The 22,056-nt window shown below is 40.0% G+C and overlaps 1 protein-coding gene and 1 non-coding gene across 2 annotated transcripts; one reads left to right on the forward strand and one right to left on the reverse strand.

Moving 5' to 3' along the window:
* Positions 1 to 579: 579 nt before the first annotated feature.
* Positions 580 to 20,913, reverse strand: LOC131936537 (cytoglobin-2-like). The gene is made up of 3 exons (XM_059293571.1): positions 20,831 to 20,913; positions 3,523 to 4,045; positions 580 to 1,182 (listed from the first exon to the last, which is right to left on the reverse strand). Exons 2-3 carry the CDS (start codon positions 3,732 to 3,734, stop codon positions 807 to 809), a joined length of 588 nt encoding a protein of 195 aa, XP_059149554.1. The 5' UTR covers positions 3,735 to 4,045; positions 20,831 to 20,913; the 3' UTR covers positions 580 to 806.
* On the forward strand, positions 12,813 to 12,885 carry Trnak-uuu (transfer RNA lysine (anticodon UUU)). Its single transcript has one exon. It is a non-coding gene; the product is annotated as a tRNA-Lys (tRNA).
* Positions 20,914 to 22,056: the final 1,143 nt, after the last annotated feature.

The following is a 22,056-nucleotide window of genomic DNA, read 5'->3' on the forward strand; positions in this document are numbered from 1 at the left end:
GGTCCCCGAAGAAAGTCTACTCCCCCCCCCCCGAACCAAATGGAATTTATATAGAAAACATATACTTTTAACACTGTCCGCCCCCCCCCCCCCCCCGGAGAAATAAGTCTGGTAGAAACACTGCTATTGTCTACATGACCGAAGACCATAGATACACGGCACATTTTTTTTTAAAATAGACAAATAATTACTGAAAATAACATGTGATACATTTTCCAGAATATTCTTAATTCTTAAGTGAAAAATAATTAGGAATATCTATTAATGGACACAAAAATAACATGGCTTTTACTAACTTGCTTCACCTTTGTAATATATATAATACATAATTTTATCATCATGAAGTTTTAAATGCCAGTGTTAACATGTGGTTCAACAACCGTCTATACTAGATACAACATACAGCTATTGGGTTTTTACACCGGTATAATCTTTATTTACATGGCAGGAATAGTTTTATTTTTTACTTCGCTAATCAATGCGTCACCCAAGTCATACACAAAACTGCCAAATAGACTTTATTTAAAATACACGTAGTTGGACTCATAGAAGTGAGCAGAAGTATTAATGGCAGTAAATCAACGTCTTTTAGCTCACAATAGGGCTGGTAAGTAGGTCATAAACCAGTTCTATGGCTCATGCAGGTTTTATTGAGCCGTATAACTGGTTAGTGACCTACTTACCAGTCCTATTTACCAGGAAATTTAACAAAATTGAAATGTTTTTGAAGTTTTAAAGCCGTTTCAGTAGTTAATGTTAGCGCATGCGTCTTGTGTACAAGACGCGCTGCACGAGCTAGAAGAAGGTCACGTGGGTTCGATCTTCTCCTTCTGCGTCTCCTTGACGAAGCTCTCCAGCTGGTCGGTGCGGCAGATGTGGTAGCCGTGCACCATGCACCGGACGATGTAGCCAATCAGCTGGCGCCAGCACTCCTTGACCTCGATGATGAACTCCTCCCCCAGCTCCATCTCCCACACCTCCAGGAGACACTTGCTGTAGAACCGGAAGTACTCCGGGTCGTACCCGTCGATGGCCGCGTGGCGCGCGCCGAGGGCCACCAGGTGGGGCTGGATGACTTCCGGTGTCTCTAAGTTCTCCACCAGACTCTCCAGTACGTGCATAAATTTTTGGGCGTGCTCACGAAACAGTGGGTGGCTCTCCAAGTTGTCGGCGTCGGTAAATCTGAAACATTAAAAAATACAGTTATCTTCTTGCCTGTTACTAGGCCCGAAAAAATGCCAGTTCAGGTTAGGTTTAGTATGACTTTAAGGGCGGTGTTATGATATGATGTATAGTGACAATTAAGGTAATACAGAATTTTTAAAAATCATTTTTTGTGTGCTGATCTTAAGTTGGATTATAAGAAAACAAACAATAAAAGCAACGAATTGGTGGGTAGATCGCCTAAGGAATTGTGAAATGGGAACCGTTGAAACAATCTGGAAGGGAAAGCGTGTAAAAATAAATATTGAAGAGTGGCACATCGTCAGCTTGGGTCCTGAGGCCGGGTCAGTAGGACCTCCCTGAGCCCACCCAGCTCTGAGCGGTACCTGACTGACGTTCAAGTAAAAAAAAGACGGTTGGGCATAGAACTGACCTCACTATACCTTCACGCGCCGAGGTCAGGGAAACAGATGAACTCTACTTCATCCGCCCTACAGACCGTCACATCCGAATGGGTATCTTTAATTACGTTACCACCAACACCATCAGCATCTTTATGAAAAAAATAATTACAGATCTATTTTTGTTATTCAAACTCTTGAGCTCCAGTTTTGATTCACATTTTGATAAAATTCATTCGCCATTCAATTTACCCCCACTCCCCCGCCCCACCACCGTCATCTCCCCCCCCCCACCCCTCAAACAAATTGACGTAATGAAACCATAATTCCCCTGACACAAACGGCCGCAGGTAACCAACTGCCAGACGATGATTGCACAACGTAATGGATCACGGGATTACCTAAAGACACACACACGTCAAAAGTTTTTCAGGGCCGGAAATGTTGGGATCGATAATGACCGGATAATGTCCGGTCCGTGTTTTAGCGTTCGCTGGCTAAATGCGCCCGGTACATTACGATTATGAACCCGGCCATTACATTGCGACTATATCGGGAAATTGCTTCTTTTTTATCTCTTGATGTAAATTTTGTGCGGTCCGTTTTAAAAGTTTTCGGAAAAAATTTCGTGCCCGTTTTAAAGGTTTTCGGAAAAAATTTCGTGCCCTTTTTAAAGGTTTTCGGAAAAAATTTCGTGCCCGTTTTAAAGGTTTTCGAAACATTTTGTCTGGTTTGTTTCAAAGGTTTCCGGAAAATTCTGTCAGGTCCTTCTTCTTCTTCGTTCTTAATTTTTAATGATGGAAGGGATCGAGTCTTATCTGCCAGAGGGTTTGAACTCGAGACTTTTTTTCGAATATGTTAACCATGAGCTTTTGCCCACTCGACCACGCCTCCATCACAATCAAGGATACGCGTCAACTGGTTATGCGCCATTGAGGCAATTTGGAGTTGTCTCTCCTAGAAGACTGGCTTTCCCCAGCTAACGAGCCTCGTCTGGCCTAGGGTTCGAACTCGAGACTTTTAGGTTTAGCAACCATGAGCTTCAAAAATGCTTTTTAAAATGGTTTCGGAAAATCTTGTAGGGTACGTTTTAAGTATCTTTGATCAAGCATAGCCCTGCCTGATATATAAGAATTAATGAACCCAATCCTTCAGCGAGTTAAACTAGTCTGCAACTCATACCGACTAACTATTAGGTATTTGGGTGAAGTCATATTTGAAATGGAAACAGAACTAGTCACGCGCAAGACCGTCAAATTATATAAAAAATTCTACCAGACTACACTTAATGACTCTTTTTTCTTTATTCCAAATTTTACTTTTATTATTACTTACAATGCTTTTTGTCGCATACTTAGACATTTTACTAGAAAAAAATTACCACTGTTTTTACAATCTATGTTTTAACCATTTCAAACTTAACGCACAATAACTGATCTGGCTTTTCCTAAAGGGGTCATCCATAAATGACGTCACGCTTTTTTTGACGATTTTTACAATCCCCCCTCCCCTCCGTCACACATCGTCACAAAAATCCAGACACCCCCCTAAAATGACGTCACACCTCTGCCTACAACCCCCCCCCCCTCAAAATTGCTGTTGAATTTTATAAAAACATCGATATTTTTCCAAAATCTTGTCAGAACTTTGATAAAATAGAGTATTTTGATCAATTCCTATTACAATTTATTAAAACCGTTTGCTAAAACGCGAAATATCGGCTAAAACTCGTTTTCTAAAATTGCTTTTTTATAATGCAAAAAAGTGACGTCACACCATCTGAACCCCCCCCCCCCCTCCCCCTCATCACACACCGTCACAAAATTACGGACCCCCCCCCCCCCCCCTACGAGTGTGATGTCATTTATGGTCGACCCCAAATCTATTTTATCCAACCTTCTACTCGACTGTAAGAAATTACCTCGACTATAAGAACTTCTCGACTCTAAGAACTTACCCGAAAGAATGGAACAGCACCCGAACAGACGGCATCTCGTTGAAAATCCTGGTGAAGACCTCGATGCCGACCCGGATGTAGTCGCCTGCTAGCAGCGGCCACGTGCTGCGGATGGTGTCAATCTGCGTCTCCGTGAACCTCCCGCCATCGTCGTCCTCTATCTCCTCAGGGGCGATAACTACCACGGAATGTTTGGCCAGTTCACAGCCCATTGAGCCCCTGCTCGCGTCACAGTGTCGATGCCTTGGGTTGGTCTATCCGAGGGAACTCAGCCTCGTTATGGGCTCTCGAATTGAATCAGTCACCACGCTTGTACGTCACAGAATGACGTCGTTTTACTACCCCGCGTCATGACGTGATAACTTTTCATGGCTGCGGCATAAAAAATATCACCGGAACTTTCACAGGTTGGTGTGAGGTTAATGAAGGTCAAGGACAACTGGGGTGATGTAGTGGGTCGTCGAGTGATTCATGTTAGGAGTTTTCACGCGAATATTCCGTATGGCTGGACAGTTCGTTGCGCCTGAATATAATTAAGAAAAAAACATTTTAGAAAATATTTTGTAACGACAATTATTTGACAAATAACCATGTTCATCTTTATGATGTATAAAGGGTCATCCAAGCATGACATCCACAGAGAAATTACATTTTCCCACCCTCCCTCCCCTATCCATCCACGTCTTCATAAGTCGAGGTTTGCCCCCCCCCCCCCCCGCTCGACCCCCACCCGTGTGAACCCCATAGATGTGTGACTTCTAAGAGATCATCAATTTGTGATATGTACAAAAACACGTGTGTAAATCCTCCCCCACCCCCACACACACCCCGAATCAAATTGTCCTCTCATCACTTGCTTCTAATATTATTGTGTATATGTACCTTGCAATGCAAATAATTTACATTGAAATTTTGTCGTGTCGGAAACATACGTTCTATTAATATTAACTTGTGCTTGTTTCATTTAAATTATTTTATACCATAACATAAATATGCAGGTTATTAAACATCCATTTTGTGTTCGAAAAAAAAGTTAAAAAAAAAACATTTAAATATCAACCTAAAGTTTGATATTTAAAAAAATGTTTTTACTAAAAATGTATAAAATAATGCAAAGAAATATAAAAAAAACCATTTACAATAACTAGAATTAAATTGAACAAATTTGCTTTGTTTAGTGGCAGCATTGATCTCTCATAAATTCCATATTTTAGCTATCAAAGATTCTACTACAGAGAGTTACGTTGTTTACTATTTATTTTCAGTGCATTTAAAAGCGTATGATTGCAAACAAATAGCCCCTAAGGTGTGATCTACTTCAACCCAAACTTGTTTCTGTTTGAGAGTTCCACTACTGGCTATTATGTTAACAAAGACACGCACGGCTGTCTTGAGACCCATTACCCGAGTGTCAATAAGACGAAGCGGGCCAGCAACTAATCCTGACAGCGATGATCAAAGGGCACTAACCAAGCCTGACAGAGTGGGGATTAGAAGGCCCCTACACCAACATGTCCTTGTCTTAAGAGGGCGGATAACTCTGTATCAGACGCGACTCAGTGTTTGCGGGAGTTGTCCTTCATAGGGGAGGTGTATTAGAAATATGACGTAACAAACTTGTACAGCTTCAATAATAAAAACAGAAAACAATAACTCTCTTAAGATTGGTGTTTATTTTTAGCTGTGTGTAATGTTATTTGTGTGGTCGTTATTTTTGGGCAGGAGGGGGGGGGGGGTATAGTGGGTGTTACTACTAGTGAGAGTGTGAAATGGGAAACATTTCGTGAAGTCATTATATAAAACTTTAATTTCTGCGAAAAAAAAATTATTTCGGCAAAACAAGCACAAGGAATCTGGTCATATGGTAGAAAGTCCTGTCGGAATTCGAGGTACCATCTCTACAGAAGTTCGGATCCGCCGCACCACGAAAGACAGACACAGTCGCTCCGACCAGTCAGCACCGTCGTTACTTACTACACGTGGTGAAGGGGTAGGTGATCATAGGGGGTCACCCCATCCACCACACTGGCTGCTAACAACCAACTTACAATCAACAACAGAATGGACGAAACGAATGTGCCCTGACGAAATGTGTTAAGCTCTATAATCTTGGTGTAATTAATGCACTATAATCTCGATATAATTAATGTCCTATAATCTAGGTGTAATTAATGCACTATAATCTCGATATAATTAATGTCCTATAATCTTGGTATAATTAATGTACTATAATCTAGGTGTAATTAATGCACTATAATTTCGGTATAACTAATGTACTATAATCTCGGTATAATTAATGTACTATAATCTAGGTGTAATTAATGCACTATAATCTCGGTATAATTAATGTCCTATAATCTCGGTATAATTAATGTACTATAATCTCGGTATAATTAATGTACTATAATCTCGGTATAATTAATGTATTATAATCTCGGTATAATTAATGTACTATAATCGCGGTATAATTAATGTCCTATAATATTGATATAATTAATGTACTATAATCTCGGTATAATTAATGTACTATAATCTAGGTGTAATTAATGCACTATAATCTCGGTATAATTAATGTCCTATAATATTGGTATAATTAATGTACTATAATCTCGGTATAATTAATGTACTATAATCGCGGTTTAATTAATGTCCTATAATATTGGTATAATTAATGTACTATAATCTCGGTATAATTAATGTACTATAATCTAGGTGTAATTAATGCACTATAATCTCGGTATAATTAATGTCCTATAATATTGGTATAATTAATGTACTATAATCTCGGTATAATTAATGTACTATAATCTCGGTATAATTAATGTACTATAATCGCGGTATAATTAATGTCCTATAATATTGGTATAATTAATGTCCTATAATCTCGGTATAACTAATGTACTATAATCTTGGTGTAATTAATGCACTATAATCTCGGTATAACTAATGTACTATAATCTCGGTATAATTAATGTACTATAATCTCGGTATAATTAATGTACTATAATCTTGGTGTAATTAATGTACTTAGAATTCGGTATGATTAATAAACTAATGTAGGGGTCCGTGTGGTTGAGTCGGTAAAGCTCATGGTTGCTAAATCGAAAAGTCTCGAGTTCGAACCCTCGTTAGCTGGGGTCAGCCACTCTTCTACGAGAGACAACTTTAAAGTCAAACAACCTTCCAACACTAAAATTAAGATAAAAAAGGAAGGTAACAGAAAAAAATATCATGGAATAAAATCAAAGATTTTTTTCGTCGAGTAAAACACAACAATTGAAAGTTGGGCTGTTTTACAGAATATTTGCGTCGAAAAACCTTTTTGTGTGTGAAGAAACTAGTTATCGTTGATTCTTTAAAACTTCTAGCTGTTTGTTTATTTTAATGAAATGGGCTGATGTTTGAAGTATGGGTGATGTTTCTTTAACTATGTTTTTCTATAATTACTTTCGTATTACGTTTGAAGCTCATAAAATTAAAAATAATTAAATTAATAAAAGTTTTTAAAAAAATCGTTAGATGCTTACGTTATATAATCCGTCCTCAAAGACTTGTTTAGCCTTCTCAATTGGATTATCTGTTGTTTACATTAAAGAAAGGAAAAGAGAGACAGAGAGGAAAGGGGAGAGATGGAAGGAGAGGGAAAGATACATAAAAGAGAAACTGTTTGAAGACAATAATTATCCACTATTAATGTCATTTTAAACAAATTAGGAGATTCAGCTTCATAAAGCTCTCACGTCATTGTGTCTAGATTATGTAGGTTTTCATTGTGTCTAGATTATGTAGATTTTTCAATGTGTCTAGATTATGTAGATTTTCATTGTGTCTTGTCTAGATTATGTAGATTTTCATTGTGTCTAGATTATGTAGATTTTCATTGTGTCTAGATTATGTAGATTTTCATTGTGTTTAGATTATGTAGATTTTCATTGTGTCTAGATTATGTTGATTTTCATTGTGTCTAGATTATGTAGATTTTCATTGTCTAGATTATGTAGATTTTCATTGTGTCTATATTATGTAGATTTTCATTGTGTCTAGATTAGATGTGGCATGGACGATCTACAGACTGACGTCACACATATACCAAAGACATCGAATAGACTGACGTCAACATCTTCTCTTTATCACCGCTACCTACGAATACCCGAGAATACACTTCTTAAATTAATAGGATACATTTTTAAACAAATAATGTATCCAATCAGTTTCTAAAAATAGATTAAGCTAATTAGTTCCTCCACTCAATTAATGAAATACACAACACAATTTGCTTGTAGCTTGTTAGGAAAACTGTAAATCTTTCCCTAAGTGGATTAGATAAGGTCAGTCAATACAAAAACTGTATTAAAAAACTTCTGATCGGCGTAAAGTACAACTTGATTACATTAAAAAAGATAAATATCGATCATTAGAGATCTTTTTTTTTAAATATAGTGATCATGAGATAGCTATGATGCTATTTTCAGAACAAGGTTAGTTATTGTGTATTTAGTTTTATTTTTCCAAAATTTTAAACACATTGAGGACAGGAGAGGTAGATAGAGAGGTAGATAGAGAGGTAGATAGAGAGGTAGATAGAGAGGTAGATAGAGAGGTAGATAGAGAGGTAGATAGAGAGGTAGAGAGGTAGATAGAGAGGTAGATAGAGAGGTAGATAGAAAGATAGATACAGAGGTAGATAGAGAGGTAGATAGAGAGGTAGATAGAGAGGTAGATAGAGAGGTAGATAGAGACGTAGATAGGAGAGGTAGATAGAGAGGTAGATAGAGAGGTAGATAGAGACGTAGATAGGAGAGGTAGATAGAGAGGTAGATAGGAGAGGTAGATAGAGAGGTAGATAGAGAGGTAGATAGAGAGGTAGATAGGAGAGGTAGATAGAGAGGTAGATAGAGAGGTAGATAGAGAGATAGATAGAGAGGTAGATAGAGAGGTAGATAGGAGAGGTAGATAGAGAGGTAGATAGAGAGGTAGATAGAGAGGTAGATAGAGACGTAGATAGGAGAGGTAGATAGAGAGGTAGATAGGAGAGGTAGATAGAGAGGTAGATAGAGAGGTAGATAGAGAGGTAGATAGAGAGGTAGATAGAGAGGTAGATAGAGACGTAGATAGGAGAGGTAGATAGAGAGGTAGATAGAGAGGTAGATAGAGAGGTAGATAGAGAGGTAGATAGAGAGGTAGATAGAGACGTAGATAGGAGAGGTAGATAGAGAGGTAGATAGGAGAGGTAGATAGAGAGGTAGATAGAGAGGTAGATAGAGAGGTAGATAGAGAGGTAGATAGAGAGGTAGATAGAGAGGTAGATAGAGACGTAGATAGAGAGGTAGATAGAGAGGTAGATAGAGAGGTAGATACAGAGGTAGATAGAGAGGTAGATAGAGAGGTAGATAGAGAGGTAGATAGAGAGGTAGATAGAGAGGTAGATACAGAGGTAGATAGAGAGGTAGATACAGAGGTAGATACAGAGGTAGATAGAGGTAGATAGAGAGGTAGATAGAGAGGTAGATACAGAGGTAGATAGAGAGGTAGATAGAGAGGTAGATAGAGAGGTAGATACAGAGGTAGATACAGAGGTAGATAGAGATGTAGATAGAGAGGTAGATAGAGAGGTAGATACAGAGGTAGATACAGAGGTAGATAGAGATGTAGATAGAGATGTAGATAGAGAGGTAGATAGAGACGTAGATAGGAGAGGTAGATAGAGAGGTAGATAGGAGAGGTAGATAGAGAGGTAGATAGAGAGGTAGATAGAGAGGTAGATAGAGACGTAGATAGAGAGGTAGATAGAGAGGTAGATAGAGAGGTAGATAGAGAGGTAGATACAGAGGTAGATAGAGACGTAGATAGAGAGGTAGATAGAGAGGTTGATAGGAGAGGTAGATAGAGAGGTAGATAGAGAGGTAGATAGAGAGGTAGATAGAGACGTAGATAGAGAGGTAGATAGAGAGGTAGATAGAGAGGTAGATAGAGAGGTAGATACAGAGGTAGATAGAGAGGTAGATAGAGAGGTAGATAGAGAGGTAGATACAGAGGTAGATAGAGAGGTAGATACAGAGGTAGATACAGAGGTAGATAGAGGTAGATAGAGAGGTAGATAGAGAGGTAGATACAGAGGTAGATAGAGAGGTAGATAGAGAGGTAGATAGAGAGGTAGATACAGAGGTAGATACAGAGGTAGATAGAGATGTAGATAGAGAGGTAGATAGAGAGGTAGATAGAGAGGTAGATAGAGAGGTAGATAGAGAGGTAGATAGAGAGGTAGATAGGAGAGGTAGATAGAGAGGTAGATAGAGAGGTAGATAGAGAGGTAGATAGAGAGGTAGATAGAGAGGTAGATAGGAGAGGTAGATAGAGAGGTAGATAGAGAGGTAGATAGAGAGGTAGATAGAGACGTAGTTAGGAGAGGTAGATAGAGAGGTAGATAGGAGAGGTAGATAGAGAGGTAGATAGAGAGGTAGATAGAGAGGTAGATAGAGAGGTAGATAGAGAGGTAGATAGAGACGTAGATAGGAGAGGTAGATAGAGAGGTAGATAGGAGAGGTAGATAGAGAGGTAGATAGAGAGGTAGATAGAGAGGTAGATAGAGAGGTAGATAGAGAGGTAGATAGAGACGTAGATAGAGAGGTAGATAGAGAGGTAGATAGAGAGGTAGATAGAGAGGTAGATACAGAGGTAGATAGAGAGGTAGATACAGAGGTAGATAGAGAGGTAGATACCGAGGTAGATACAGAGGTAGATAGAGGTAGATAGAGAGGTAGATAGAGAGGTAGATACAGAGGTAGATAGAGAGGTAGATAGAGAGGTAGATAGAGAGGTAGATACAGAGGTAGATACAGAGGTAGATAGAGATGTAGATAGAGAGGTAGATAGAGAGGTAGATACAGAGGTAGATACAGAGGTAGATAGAGATGTAGATAGAGATGTAGATAGAGAGGTAGATAGAGACGTAGATAGGAGAGGTAGATAGAGAGGTAGATAGGAGAGGTAGATAGAGAGGTAGATAGAGAGGTAGATAGAGAGGTAGATAGAGAGGTAGATAGAGAGGTAGATAGAGAGGTAGATAGAGAGGTAGATAGAGAGGTAGATAGAGAGGTAGATAGAGAGGTAGATAGAGAGGTAGATACAGAGGTAGATAGAGAGGTAGATAGAGAGGTAGATAGAGAGGTAGATACAGAGGTAGATAGAGAGGTAGATAGAGACGTAGATAGAGAGGTAGATAGAGAGGTAGATAGAGACGTAGATAGGAGAGGTAGATAGAGAGGTAGATAGGAGAGGTAGATAGAGAGGTAGATAGAGAGGTAGATAGAGAGGTAGATAGAGAGGTAGATAGAGACGTAGATAGAGAGGTAGATAGAGAGGTAGATAGAGAGGTAGATAGAGAGGTAGATACAGAGGTAGATAGAGAGGTAGATAGAGAGGTAGATAGAGAGGTAGATACAGAGGTAGATAGAGAGGTAGATACAGAGGTAGATACAGAGGTAGATAGAGGTAGATAGAGAGGTAGATAGAGAGGTAGATACAGAGGTAGATAGAGAGGTAGATAGAGAGGTAGATAGAGAGGTAGATACAGAGGTAGATACAGAGGTAGATAGAGATGTAGATAGAGAGGTAGATAGAGAGGTAGATACAGAGGTAGATACAGAGGTAGATAGAGATGTAGATAGAGATGTAGATAGAGAGGTAGATAGAGACGTAGATAGGAGAGGTAGATAGAGAGGTAGATAGGAGAGGTAGATAGAGAGGTAGATAGAGAGGTAGATAGAGAGGTAGATAGAGAGGTAGATAGAGAGGTAGATAGAGAGGTAGATAGAGAGGTAGATAGAGAGGTAGATAGAGAGGTAGATAGAGAGGTAGATAGAGAGGTAGATAGAGACGTAGATAGAGAGGTAGATAGAGAGGTAGATAGAGAGGTAGATAGAGAGGTAGATAGAGAGGTAGATACAGAGGTAGATAGAGACGTAGATAGAGAGGTAGATAGAGAGGTAGATAGGAGAGGTAGATAGAGAGGTAGATAGAGAGGTAGATAGAGAGGTAGATAGAGACGTAGATAGAGAGGTAGATAGAGAGGTAGATAGAGAGGTAGATAGAGAGGTAGATACAGAGGTAGATAGAGAGGTAGATAGAGAGGTAGATAGAGAGGTAGATACAGAGGTAGATAGAGAGGTAGATACAGAGGTAGATACAGAGGTAGATAGAGGTAGATAGAGAGGTAGATAGAGAGGTAGATACAGAGGTAGATAGAGAGGTAGATAGAGAGGTAGATAGAGAGGTAGATACAGAGGTAGATACAGAGGTAGATAGAGATGTAGATAGAGAGGTAGATAGAGAGGTAGATACAGAGGTAGATACAGAGGTAGATAGAGATGTAGATAGAGATGTAGATAGAGATGTAGATAGAGAGGTAGATAGAGAGGTAGATAGAGATGTAGATAGAGATGTAGATAGAGATGTAGATAGAGAGGTAGATACAGAGGTAGATAGAGAGGTAGATAGAGATGTAGATAGAGAGGTAGATACAGAGGTAGATACAGAGGTAGATAGAGATGTAGATAGAGAGGTAGATAGAGATGTAGATAGAGAGGTAGATAGAGATGTAGATAGAGATGTAGATAGAGAGGTAGATACAGAGGTAGATAGAGAGGTAGATAGAGAGGTAGATAGAGAGGTAGATACAGAGGTAGATAGGAGCAACCAGGTCATAGGAGCAGGTGTCCTCCTCCCCCCTCCCCCCACACACCCATATCGGCGCACCAATAGAGCATTAAAAATACCTTTACGAATTATTTTTTTAATGTCTTCGAATTGAAAACTAGGCCTACCTATCGCTTGGACAACCTAATTCATATTACAATTTGTGTTCTACAAACTGCGACATCTTCTTATACATGTAAATACAGACAAGTACACGGATATATACCCAATTAAATTGATTTAAACTAAATTAAGTTTGCACATCACAACAACATAATGTATGCCGCTAGCCCTCCAAAGAAATAAAATTATTTTTTTTATTGTTTCTGTATCGTTGATTGTGATACAATATTTCAAACGTCCGCTTCCCAAATATTTCTTCTATAGACGAATCGATATACGTTGTGGACCAATATTTCTTCTATAGCCGTATCGATATACGTTATGGACTAGCGAGAAAGAAATAAAGAAATCACCCAAGCTGTTTCCCCCTACAGCTGTCAATACATAGCACAACAAATCATACAATGACACCACGTGAAGGTTAAACTGGTTTTATTTTAATATATATACCGTTATTTTGTACCTTCAGCGTAGCCCGGTTAGCTCAGTTGGTAGAGCATCAGACTTTTAATCTGAGGGTCAAGGGTTCAAGTCCCTTATCGGGCGACATTTTTTTTAACTATGAAAATTAACCAAACTTTTATGTTAACAGTTAAAATATAATGATTCTTTTCAAACTGTTTATACTTAATAATATGTGACTATAAAATCAATTTATAGGTTGATTTCAAAATAATTCTAAAGCTAAGCTATGTAAAAACTGGCTACAGGACATTACCCCCCTGGATATTCCCCCCCCGGACATTTCCCCCCGTATTTACCCCCCGGAGCAATTACCCCCCTGTCAATTACCCCCCTGTCAATTACCCCCCCCCCGGGGAATTACCCCCCCCCCCCCCCCTCTCAAGTTAAAATCCTAACTCTAACTAGAATTGTATACCTATATACTACTTTAATCCAAACATTAAGAAAAAGACCAAAACCTAAGCATCCACCTTAGCCTAAAACTTCACACAAAACCAAAACCAAAGCTAAACACAACCCTAACCCTAAAACTAGCTCTAACTCTAACCCTAGCCCTAACCCTAATCTTAACCCTAACCCTAACCCTAGCCCTAACCCTAACCCTAGCTTTAGCCCTAAAACCTAACCCTAACCCTAACCCTAACCCTAGCCCTAACCCTAACCCTAACCCTAACCCTAACCCTAACCCTAGCCCTAACCCTAACCCTAGCTTTAGCCCTAAAACCTAACCCTAACCCTAACCCTAGCCCTAACCCTAACCCTAACCCTAACCCTAACCCTAACCCTAACCCTAACCCTAACCCTAACCCTAGCCCTAACCCTAACCCTAACCCTAACCCTAACCCTAACCCTAACCCTAACCCTAACCCTAACCCTAACCCTAACCCTAACCCTAACCCTAACCCTAACCCTAACCCTAACCCTAACCCTAGCCCTAGCCCTAGCCCTAGCCCTAGCCCTAGCCCTAGCCCTAGCCCTAAACCTAACCCTAAACCTAGCCCTAACCTTAACTCTAACCCTGTCCGGGGGGGGGGGTAATGTCCTACTGGGCGGGGGGTAATTGACAGGGGGGTAATTGACAGGGGGGTAAATACTCTGGGGGGGGGGGGGTAATGTCGGGGGGGAAATATCCGGGGGGTAATTGACAGGGGGGAAATGTCCTGTTCCCGTAAAAACTCTATGTGTTGGGGCATGATTACACCACATCATGATGTACGACATCAGTACGTTGGTGCGGGATTACATCACATCACCACATCACGATGACCTCAGAAATCGATTTTTACCATAAATCAATTACTAAAGTTTAAATTATAAGTGCCCCCTCCCCCCTCCCACAAGTTTCAAGTACCCCAGGGAGGAAAATATCTGAAAGAAACCCTGTAGCCAGTTGCGTAGCGAGGTCGGGTGTCACCCGGTGCGCCCCCCCCCCCCCCCCAGAGGCGTAGCGACACTTCCCGGGGACAACCTTTCAAATTTTCGATTTGCAACCCCCCCCCCCTCATACTTTCGATTTGCACCCCCACTCAAACTTTCGATTTGCACCCCCCCTCAAGGTTTTTCTATATATATTTTGCTATTTTTTGCCTTGGTGTCACCCCCCCCCTAAATGGTGTCACCCGGTGCGGTCCGCACCCCACGCATCCCCCTCGCTACGCCCCTGCCTGTAGCTAATGGTTAGTATACACAAAACAGGCTATCAAACACCAGATGTGGTTAACCACACCTAGACTTACCCACATTTGACGTTATACGCTGTAAAAATTCCTGGGTACGGTTAAACCACATGGGCACTTAACGAGATATCGAAGTGCGGAGGAACCCATGTTTGTAGTTCAGCTCAGGTTTTATTTTACTTGAAGATAATCCCCGGCCAATTAAATTTTGTAAAGCGTCTTAACCCACTTATTGTTTACGTGATTATTTCAAAAGCAAACTCTAGCAGCTTAGGAATATTTTTAAAATAATTCCCGCAGAAAAAAAAATAAGTTACCAAAAATAAGAAGATATTGTCGACTTGACATTTGGTGGCATTTGATGACGTTTGATGGCATTCAATGACATTCGAACTTTGTGAACCCCATCGAGTATTCCTATTGGGCAATCTACGTTCAATTAATTTTCATTAAACTGTTTAAATTGGAATTGATTAATTTGCATGGAGCGATGCCATGAGCAGCCCCCAGGAGAGATAATTGCCAAAGGGTGTTTCATTAATGTCGGCGAACTTGCGTAGGTCAATATGAATGTCGGGCATTAAAAAAAACCTCTGTTCTATTAGAGATTTCAAATTGTTAAAAAGCTTAATTAGCTTTCTTTCCGGAACTAAAAAAATTATCTAAGCACAAGTATATGGCATGTAAAAATTATTCGTGTTTGTCATTAAGGAAAGCTAATAATGGGACAGACAAAATAAATTTAAAAAAAACAACATAAAACCGCAAACCATTACTCACAAAAAACAATACAGAAAAATAATTAAACAGCTCGAATTTAAAAATAGGAAGCAAATTATGCCACATCAATGCATAAAGAAAGGAAACAAAATAAAATACAACACTGAAGTCGAATAATAAAAATTGTAATAAAATACCATTTGTAAAAAGAAGCGTATAATTGAAAGCGGATTTTATCCTGAAAATTCAACTAAAACAATCATTACGGAAATGACGCACATTATTTTTTTTACTTCTTCTCAAAATAAATAAAGATCCTTCTCATTTTAGTTAGAAATAAATTAAATAAAAAAACGAATATTTGATGCTTAGATTTCGACCCCATGTTATTCACGAGGTTCTCTTTATTAAGACCATAGCCGGCATAGCAGGAGAAATGAAGTTAATGTGAGATCTGGTAAAATAAATATCATGAACATTTTTACCTCCCCAGGCGGAAGCAGGAGTTCAAGCGGAAGAATCATGGGATGGCGACGGTGCCATTTCCGGTCGACGTCGGGGTAATTGGATAATTAGTTAGGAGGTGGTGACGTCTAACATGCAGCTTAGTCACGTGACGACCGTGAATTAGTGTAGAGGGTAGAGGCGGGAAGTGGAAAGTTAACAACCAACTGCGCGTTAAAGAGAAGCTTTTATTCATTGTATTGCGAAGATTTTTTTTCTAGACATGTATAGTAAACATGTATGGTATATATGTCGCAAGAGTAAACGCGGTGTAAGATGTTTTATGTCTTACTTTAGTGTGCAGGGCGTATGACTTTGTATTTTACTTTAGTATGTAGGGCGTATGTCTGTGTGTCTTACTTTAGTGTGCAGGGCGTATGTCTTTGTATCCTACTTTAGTGTGTAGGGTGTAGCATATTTCACACACTGAGGCACTCCATTCCGTTATAACTAGGAATACATTAGAGTACGCAAGATTCAATCATCACTTTCTTTCATTGATTGAGTGATCAGTGAATCACAATAGCTATTACAGCCCCCACCCCACCCTCTCCCCACCCCCTCCCCATTTCCGTTTCTTATGTCAGCCATGCACTGCGTGGGTGTGGACCTCACTTAGTCCCAATTAACGGGTTGGTCTCCTAACAAGGCTGCTTTATTTCATTAGACCCCAGTTGTGGTCGCGGCTAATTTGTTGGGGAAATGTTTTGTTACGCAATAAACGTAGGCGGAAAGTCGGAATAGGTCTTTAAAATAGGATTTCGGATGGGTCTTCTGAATGTGAGTCGGGTAGGTCTTCTGAATGTGAGTCGGGTAGGTCTTCTGAATGTGAGTCGTGATAGGTCTTCAGAATGTGAGTCGGGTAGGTCTTCAGAATGTGAGTCGGGATAGGTCTTCTGGATGTGAGTCGGGATAGGTCTTCAGAATGTGAGTCGGGTAGGAGTCTGGTAGGTCTTCAGAATGTGAGTCGGGTAGGTCTTCAGAATGTGAGTCGGGATAGGTCTTCTGGATGTGAGTCGGGTAGGTCTTCAGAATGTGAGTCGGGATAGGTCTTCTGGATGTGAGTCGGATAGGTCTTCAGAATGTGAGTCGGGATAGGTCTTCAGAATGTATGTCGGGATAGGTCTTCTGAATGTGAGTCGGGTAGGTCTTCTGGATGTGAGTTGGGTAGGTCTTCAGAATGTATGTCGGGATAGGTCTTTAAAATAGGATTTTGGAGAGGTCTTTAGAATGTGAGTCGGGTAGGTCTTCAGAATGTGAGTCGGGGTACGCCTTCAAGAAGTGGACGCTAGCATACGACAGCGGCGCATGTCTGTGTTGGCTCTTACGTTGGTATCATGTCCATAGATTGTTTTTCCTTACCTATCACAGAAATATGCTGGCAATGCTGTTAATAATAGCGTATACGGAATGGCGTGGTCAGATGGTTGTGCCTACGACTTCCAACCCGAAAGTCGCGAGTTCGGATCCCGTGCTCAAGTCAGTTAGATGTCAATGAGTCGAACACGATATGTTTTATACCCGACTCACGCTAGGGAATCTAAGGCGACTGGGCATAGTGCTGGCCACACTATCACCTCGTATGTCGAGGACATTGCAACAGATGAACTCTACTTCATGTGACTCATGAGTGTTGGACATAAACAAGAAAAGATGGTGATGAACAGTTGCGTATCATAATTATAGTTTCATTTGGTATACTGGACCTCACCTACCGCCGACACGCCACCACCCCCCACCCCCCCCCCACCCCACCCCAGAGGATTCTAGACACGCTTGTACGCTTACATTAGAAAAATAATAAATTATTGAGAAATATTAAAACTTTTTTTTTTACAATTTAATGGCATCGGTCTAGACACTGCTCAGAGATGAGATGAAATATTGAAGAAATCGAGTGCAGTGTAATTAATTTATTAAACAATATATACAAGCAATAAGAGAGGTGAGTTTGACTGGCTGGGGTGTGTCTAATTTTTTATCATTTTTATATTTGTCAAAAGGCGAATGTACCACTACCAATTCGTTTCTTGTAGATAACCTGTTGATATTTTTATTAAGTAGTTCTAAATTATGTCACCATCGTTTGGTTGTTTATATTTGTCTACTGCTGGCCTCAGTGGCGTAAGGGGGGGGGCGTATAAACCCTCCCATGGACTCACACCCATATATACACACACACACATATATATATATATATATATATATATATATATATATATATATATATATATATATATATATATATATATATATATATATATGACTTTATGGAAAAATACTTGAACCCCTCCCATGACCAATTCCTGGCTACGCCACTGGCTGGCCTAGGTATGTTTTGTTTACATTTTTGTGTTAAATATCTTTTTGTATGATCCTGCCTTATGTTTTGTGGCGTGTTGCTTGTTATATTAGGGACTATACTTTTGTGCGCAAGACTAACACACAAAAGAAATATACAACAGGAATAACACAAAACTGCCTTTCTCTATCACTTCAGACAATCATCGTTCTCTCTCTACCAGAGAAACTTGCCCCCCCCCCCCCCCCCCCCGTCGCACTCAAAAAGTAGTTAAACTTTTCGTCCTTGCCCCATGTAATAATTTTTTATCTTACTATAACAAATCTTGTGAATTATAGGCACAATTTTTAAAATGTACGTTTTGCTAGTTTTTTAGTTGTCTCATTCTGCTTCTAAGAAGGAATTTGTCATGGAAGCAACATGGAAAAAATAAATGAACAAATATTTCATCAAAATTGATTGGGCTATCGTTCCCCCCCCCCCCCCCCCCACCACAGTATCCGTAGTTATTTCTTTGACTGGCCTCAAAACGGCTTGTCTGTTTGACGTTTCGATCAATAAGGCATTACATCTGGGTAAAAAAGGTATGGATTTACCACTAACTATAATCATCTTGGTAAAAAGAATATGGTTTTACCACTAACAATAAACGTCTGGGTAAAAAGGTATGGTTTTACCACTAACTTTAAACATTTGGTTAAAAAAAAGGTATGGTTTTACCACTAACAATAAACATCGGGGTAAAAAGGTATGGTTTTACCACTAACTTTAAACATTTGGTTTAAAAAAAGGTATGGTTTTACCACTAACAATAAACATCGGGGTAAAAAGGTATGGTTTTACCACTAACTATAAACATCGGGGTAAAAAGGTATGGTTTTACCACTAACTATAAACATCTGAGTAAAAAAACAAACCCACATTTTATGGAGTGAGAGTAAGAGGCTGGAAGTTGCCAGGATTTTTTTGAAGTGAAGCGACAAGATTATTAAGTATTTCAGTATTTCAATGGGGAGAACCAAGACTTTGCTTTTGAAAAGGAGGCACAGAAAGAAGGATTTTGTAAGCAGTTGGTGTAACCAAACCTAAATCCATTGTTGGAATGCCAAATTTGTTTGGCCCTTAATTTGGATGTCAAATACTATTTAATACAGTCCACATCGTGTGAAAAACTAATAATTGAGACATTGGAAGAATTAATGCTTTAAAATTTGAAATTTTTACATTGCTGCTTTGAAAATGAATAATTTATTGTGCATGTCAATACTCTCCGAAAATGTAACCATATAATGATCATAATAATTAAGGCTAGCATGCAGGATAAATGTCTGAAAGAAACACTGTGTGGTTAAGCCCCTATATATGAAAGGATTATCCCAATTATTGTAATCCCTTGTCCGTAGTGCGACCACAATTAGGGACGACCTCTAAAGGTGACCGGCTAGTCTTAATTCTAATTAACACTAGTCGAAGTGTCATTTAAAGATGTACGTTTAAATCGATCACTTTACCTGGCTTTAGGTGAAATAAATCGATATTCTTGCTTCATCTCAACCGTGAAAATACAAAGGGGAAATATATCAATATGTATAGACAGGCTATTCAACGTGTTTTAAAAGGAAGTAACCTTTTTGAATCCGTTTTAACACTACTATATCTGTCGCTTGACAAAATGTCTCACCACACCTGTCTAACTACAACACATGTCTTACCTGAACATATCTCACCACACCTGTCTAACTACAACACATGTCTTACCTGAACATATCTCACCACACCTGTCTAACTACAACACATGTCTTACCTGAACATATCTCACCACACCTGTCTCACTACAACACATGTCTTACCTGAACATATCTCACCACACCTGTCTCACTACAACACATGTATCACCACAACAACTGTATCACTATAACACATATCTCATCACAACATCTGTCTCACATACACACGTCTCACCACAAAACGTCTCACCACAACACCTGTCTCACCTGTCTCACAACTCCTATCTCACCACAACACCTGTCTCACCACAACACATGTCTCACCACAACACGTCTCACCACAACACGTCTCACCACAACACCTGTCTCACCACAACACCTGTCTCACCACAACACATGTCTCACCCCAACACACGTCTCAACACAACTCATGTCTCACCACAATACCTGTCTCACCACAATACCTGTCTCACCACAACACCCGTCTCACCTGTCTCACCACACCACCCGTCTCACCTGTCTCACCACAACACATGTCTCACCACAACACCTGTCTCACCACAACACCTGTCTCACCACAACACCTGTCTCACCACAACACCTGTCTCACCACAACACCTATCTCACCACACCTGTCTCACCACAACACCTATCTCACCACAACACCTGTCTCACAACTCCTATCTCACCACAACACCTGTCTCAACACAACACATGTCTCACCACAACACCTGTCTCACCACAACTCCTATCTCAACACAACACCTATCTCACCACAACACCTGTCTCACAACTCCTATCTCACCACAACACCTGTCTCACCACAACACACGTCTCACCACAACACCTGTCTCACCACAACACCTGTCTCACCACAACACCCGTCTCACCTGTCTCACCACAACACCCGTCTCACCTGTCTCACCACAACACCTGCCTCACCACAACACCCGTCTAACCACAACACCTGTCTCACCACAACACCTGTCTCACCACAACACCTGCCTCACCACAACACCTGCCTCACCACAACACCCGTCTAACCACAACACCTGTCTCACCACAACACATGTCTCATCACAACACCTATGTCTTACCTGCTGTTCTCCTAAGGCCTGTATCTCCCCCAGCGAGCCCCAGAAATCAATCCACCAGACCTGACGACGTCCCCTACAAACAGATCATCTGCCACTCTGTGAGTACTTAGTCTGCTCGGCTCAGCTCGGGAAATTCCATTCTTGAGCCAGGTGACGTGCGTGCTTCAGGACAGGCGAGAGGGCGACAGGTGCCGTGTCTGCTGAGCCGTCGGGCGAGGGCCTTTCTTTATCAACAAACAACCGAGGGTCCGATGTTTCGTCATCTCTGGTGCCAATCATTGCTGGAGACATCTGGAACTGGGCTAATGCGACGGTTAGTTTTGAAGAATGTACGAAAACAAAATAAATACATATAATCTGGGGAAAATATATTTTACCCATAATATGCTTCGCCACAAAAATTTTCCTATTTACAATAAGTAAAAAGATTACAATTTATTTTCTTTACTAAGCTAAGACTCTTATGGGGTTTTTTTCTCAGAAAGAATTATGACATTTTAGAACTTAAAAATGCCAATTTCGGTTTTTAACATTGTAACAATTTCACATTTAAATATGCTATTTCCACGTCTTGGGCGACAGTAGGATTTATTCTTGGGGAGGGTGGGGTGGGGGGGGGGGGTGGAGATGTAGGTAGGTAGGCTGAGTTGTGATGTCCTGATGCAATGATAATGCATGTATGCGCGAGTGTGTGTCTGTGTGTGTGTATGCGTGTGATTTATGGGTGAGCCTGACCTAACATTTACCTACTGATGGCCAGTGTCCAAGGTAAAGCTAAAGAAAGAGCTCATCTAATGTCTCTCTATCTATGTCTGTTTATCTATGTCTGTCTATATGTCTGTCTATCTATATATCTGTCTATCTATATGTCTGTCTATCTAAATTTCTGTCTATCTCTATGTCTGTCGATCTATATGTCTGTCTATCTATATATCTTTCTATCTAAATTTCTGTCTATCTCTATGTCTGTCGATCTATATGTCTGTCTATCTAAATTTCTGTCTATCTCCATGTCTGTCGATCTATATGTCTGTCTATGTTTGTCTATCTCTCTGTTCACATGTGTAGAGATTTAAAGTATCAGTACCCCGCAGATAACAATGTCATCTTTTCTCCCCCCCCCTCTTTCAAAATATTCATTTCAATGTCGAGTTGATTATCTTAAGTTTGTTGAAAATCTTGAAGACTTCCGCGGAAGTTACCATTGTACCACCAAAAAAATTACA

The sequence above is a fragment of the Physella acuta genome, unplaced genomic scaffold, assembly GCF_028476545.2.
Source record: "Physella acuta isolate Inbredline_101_S28 unplaced genomic scaffold, ASM2847654v3 ptg000179l, whole genome shotgun sequence".
Classification (NCBI taxonomy): domain Eukaryota; kingdom Metazoa; phylum Mollusca; class Gastropoda; family Physidae; genus Physella; species Physella acuta.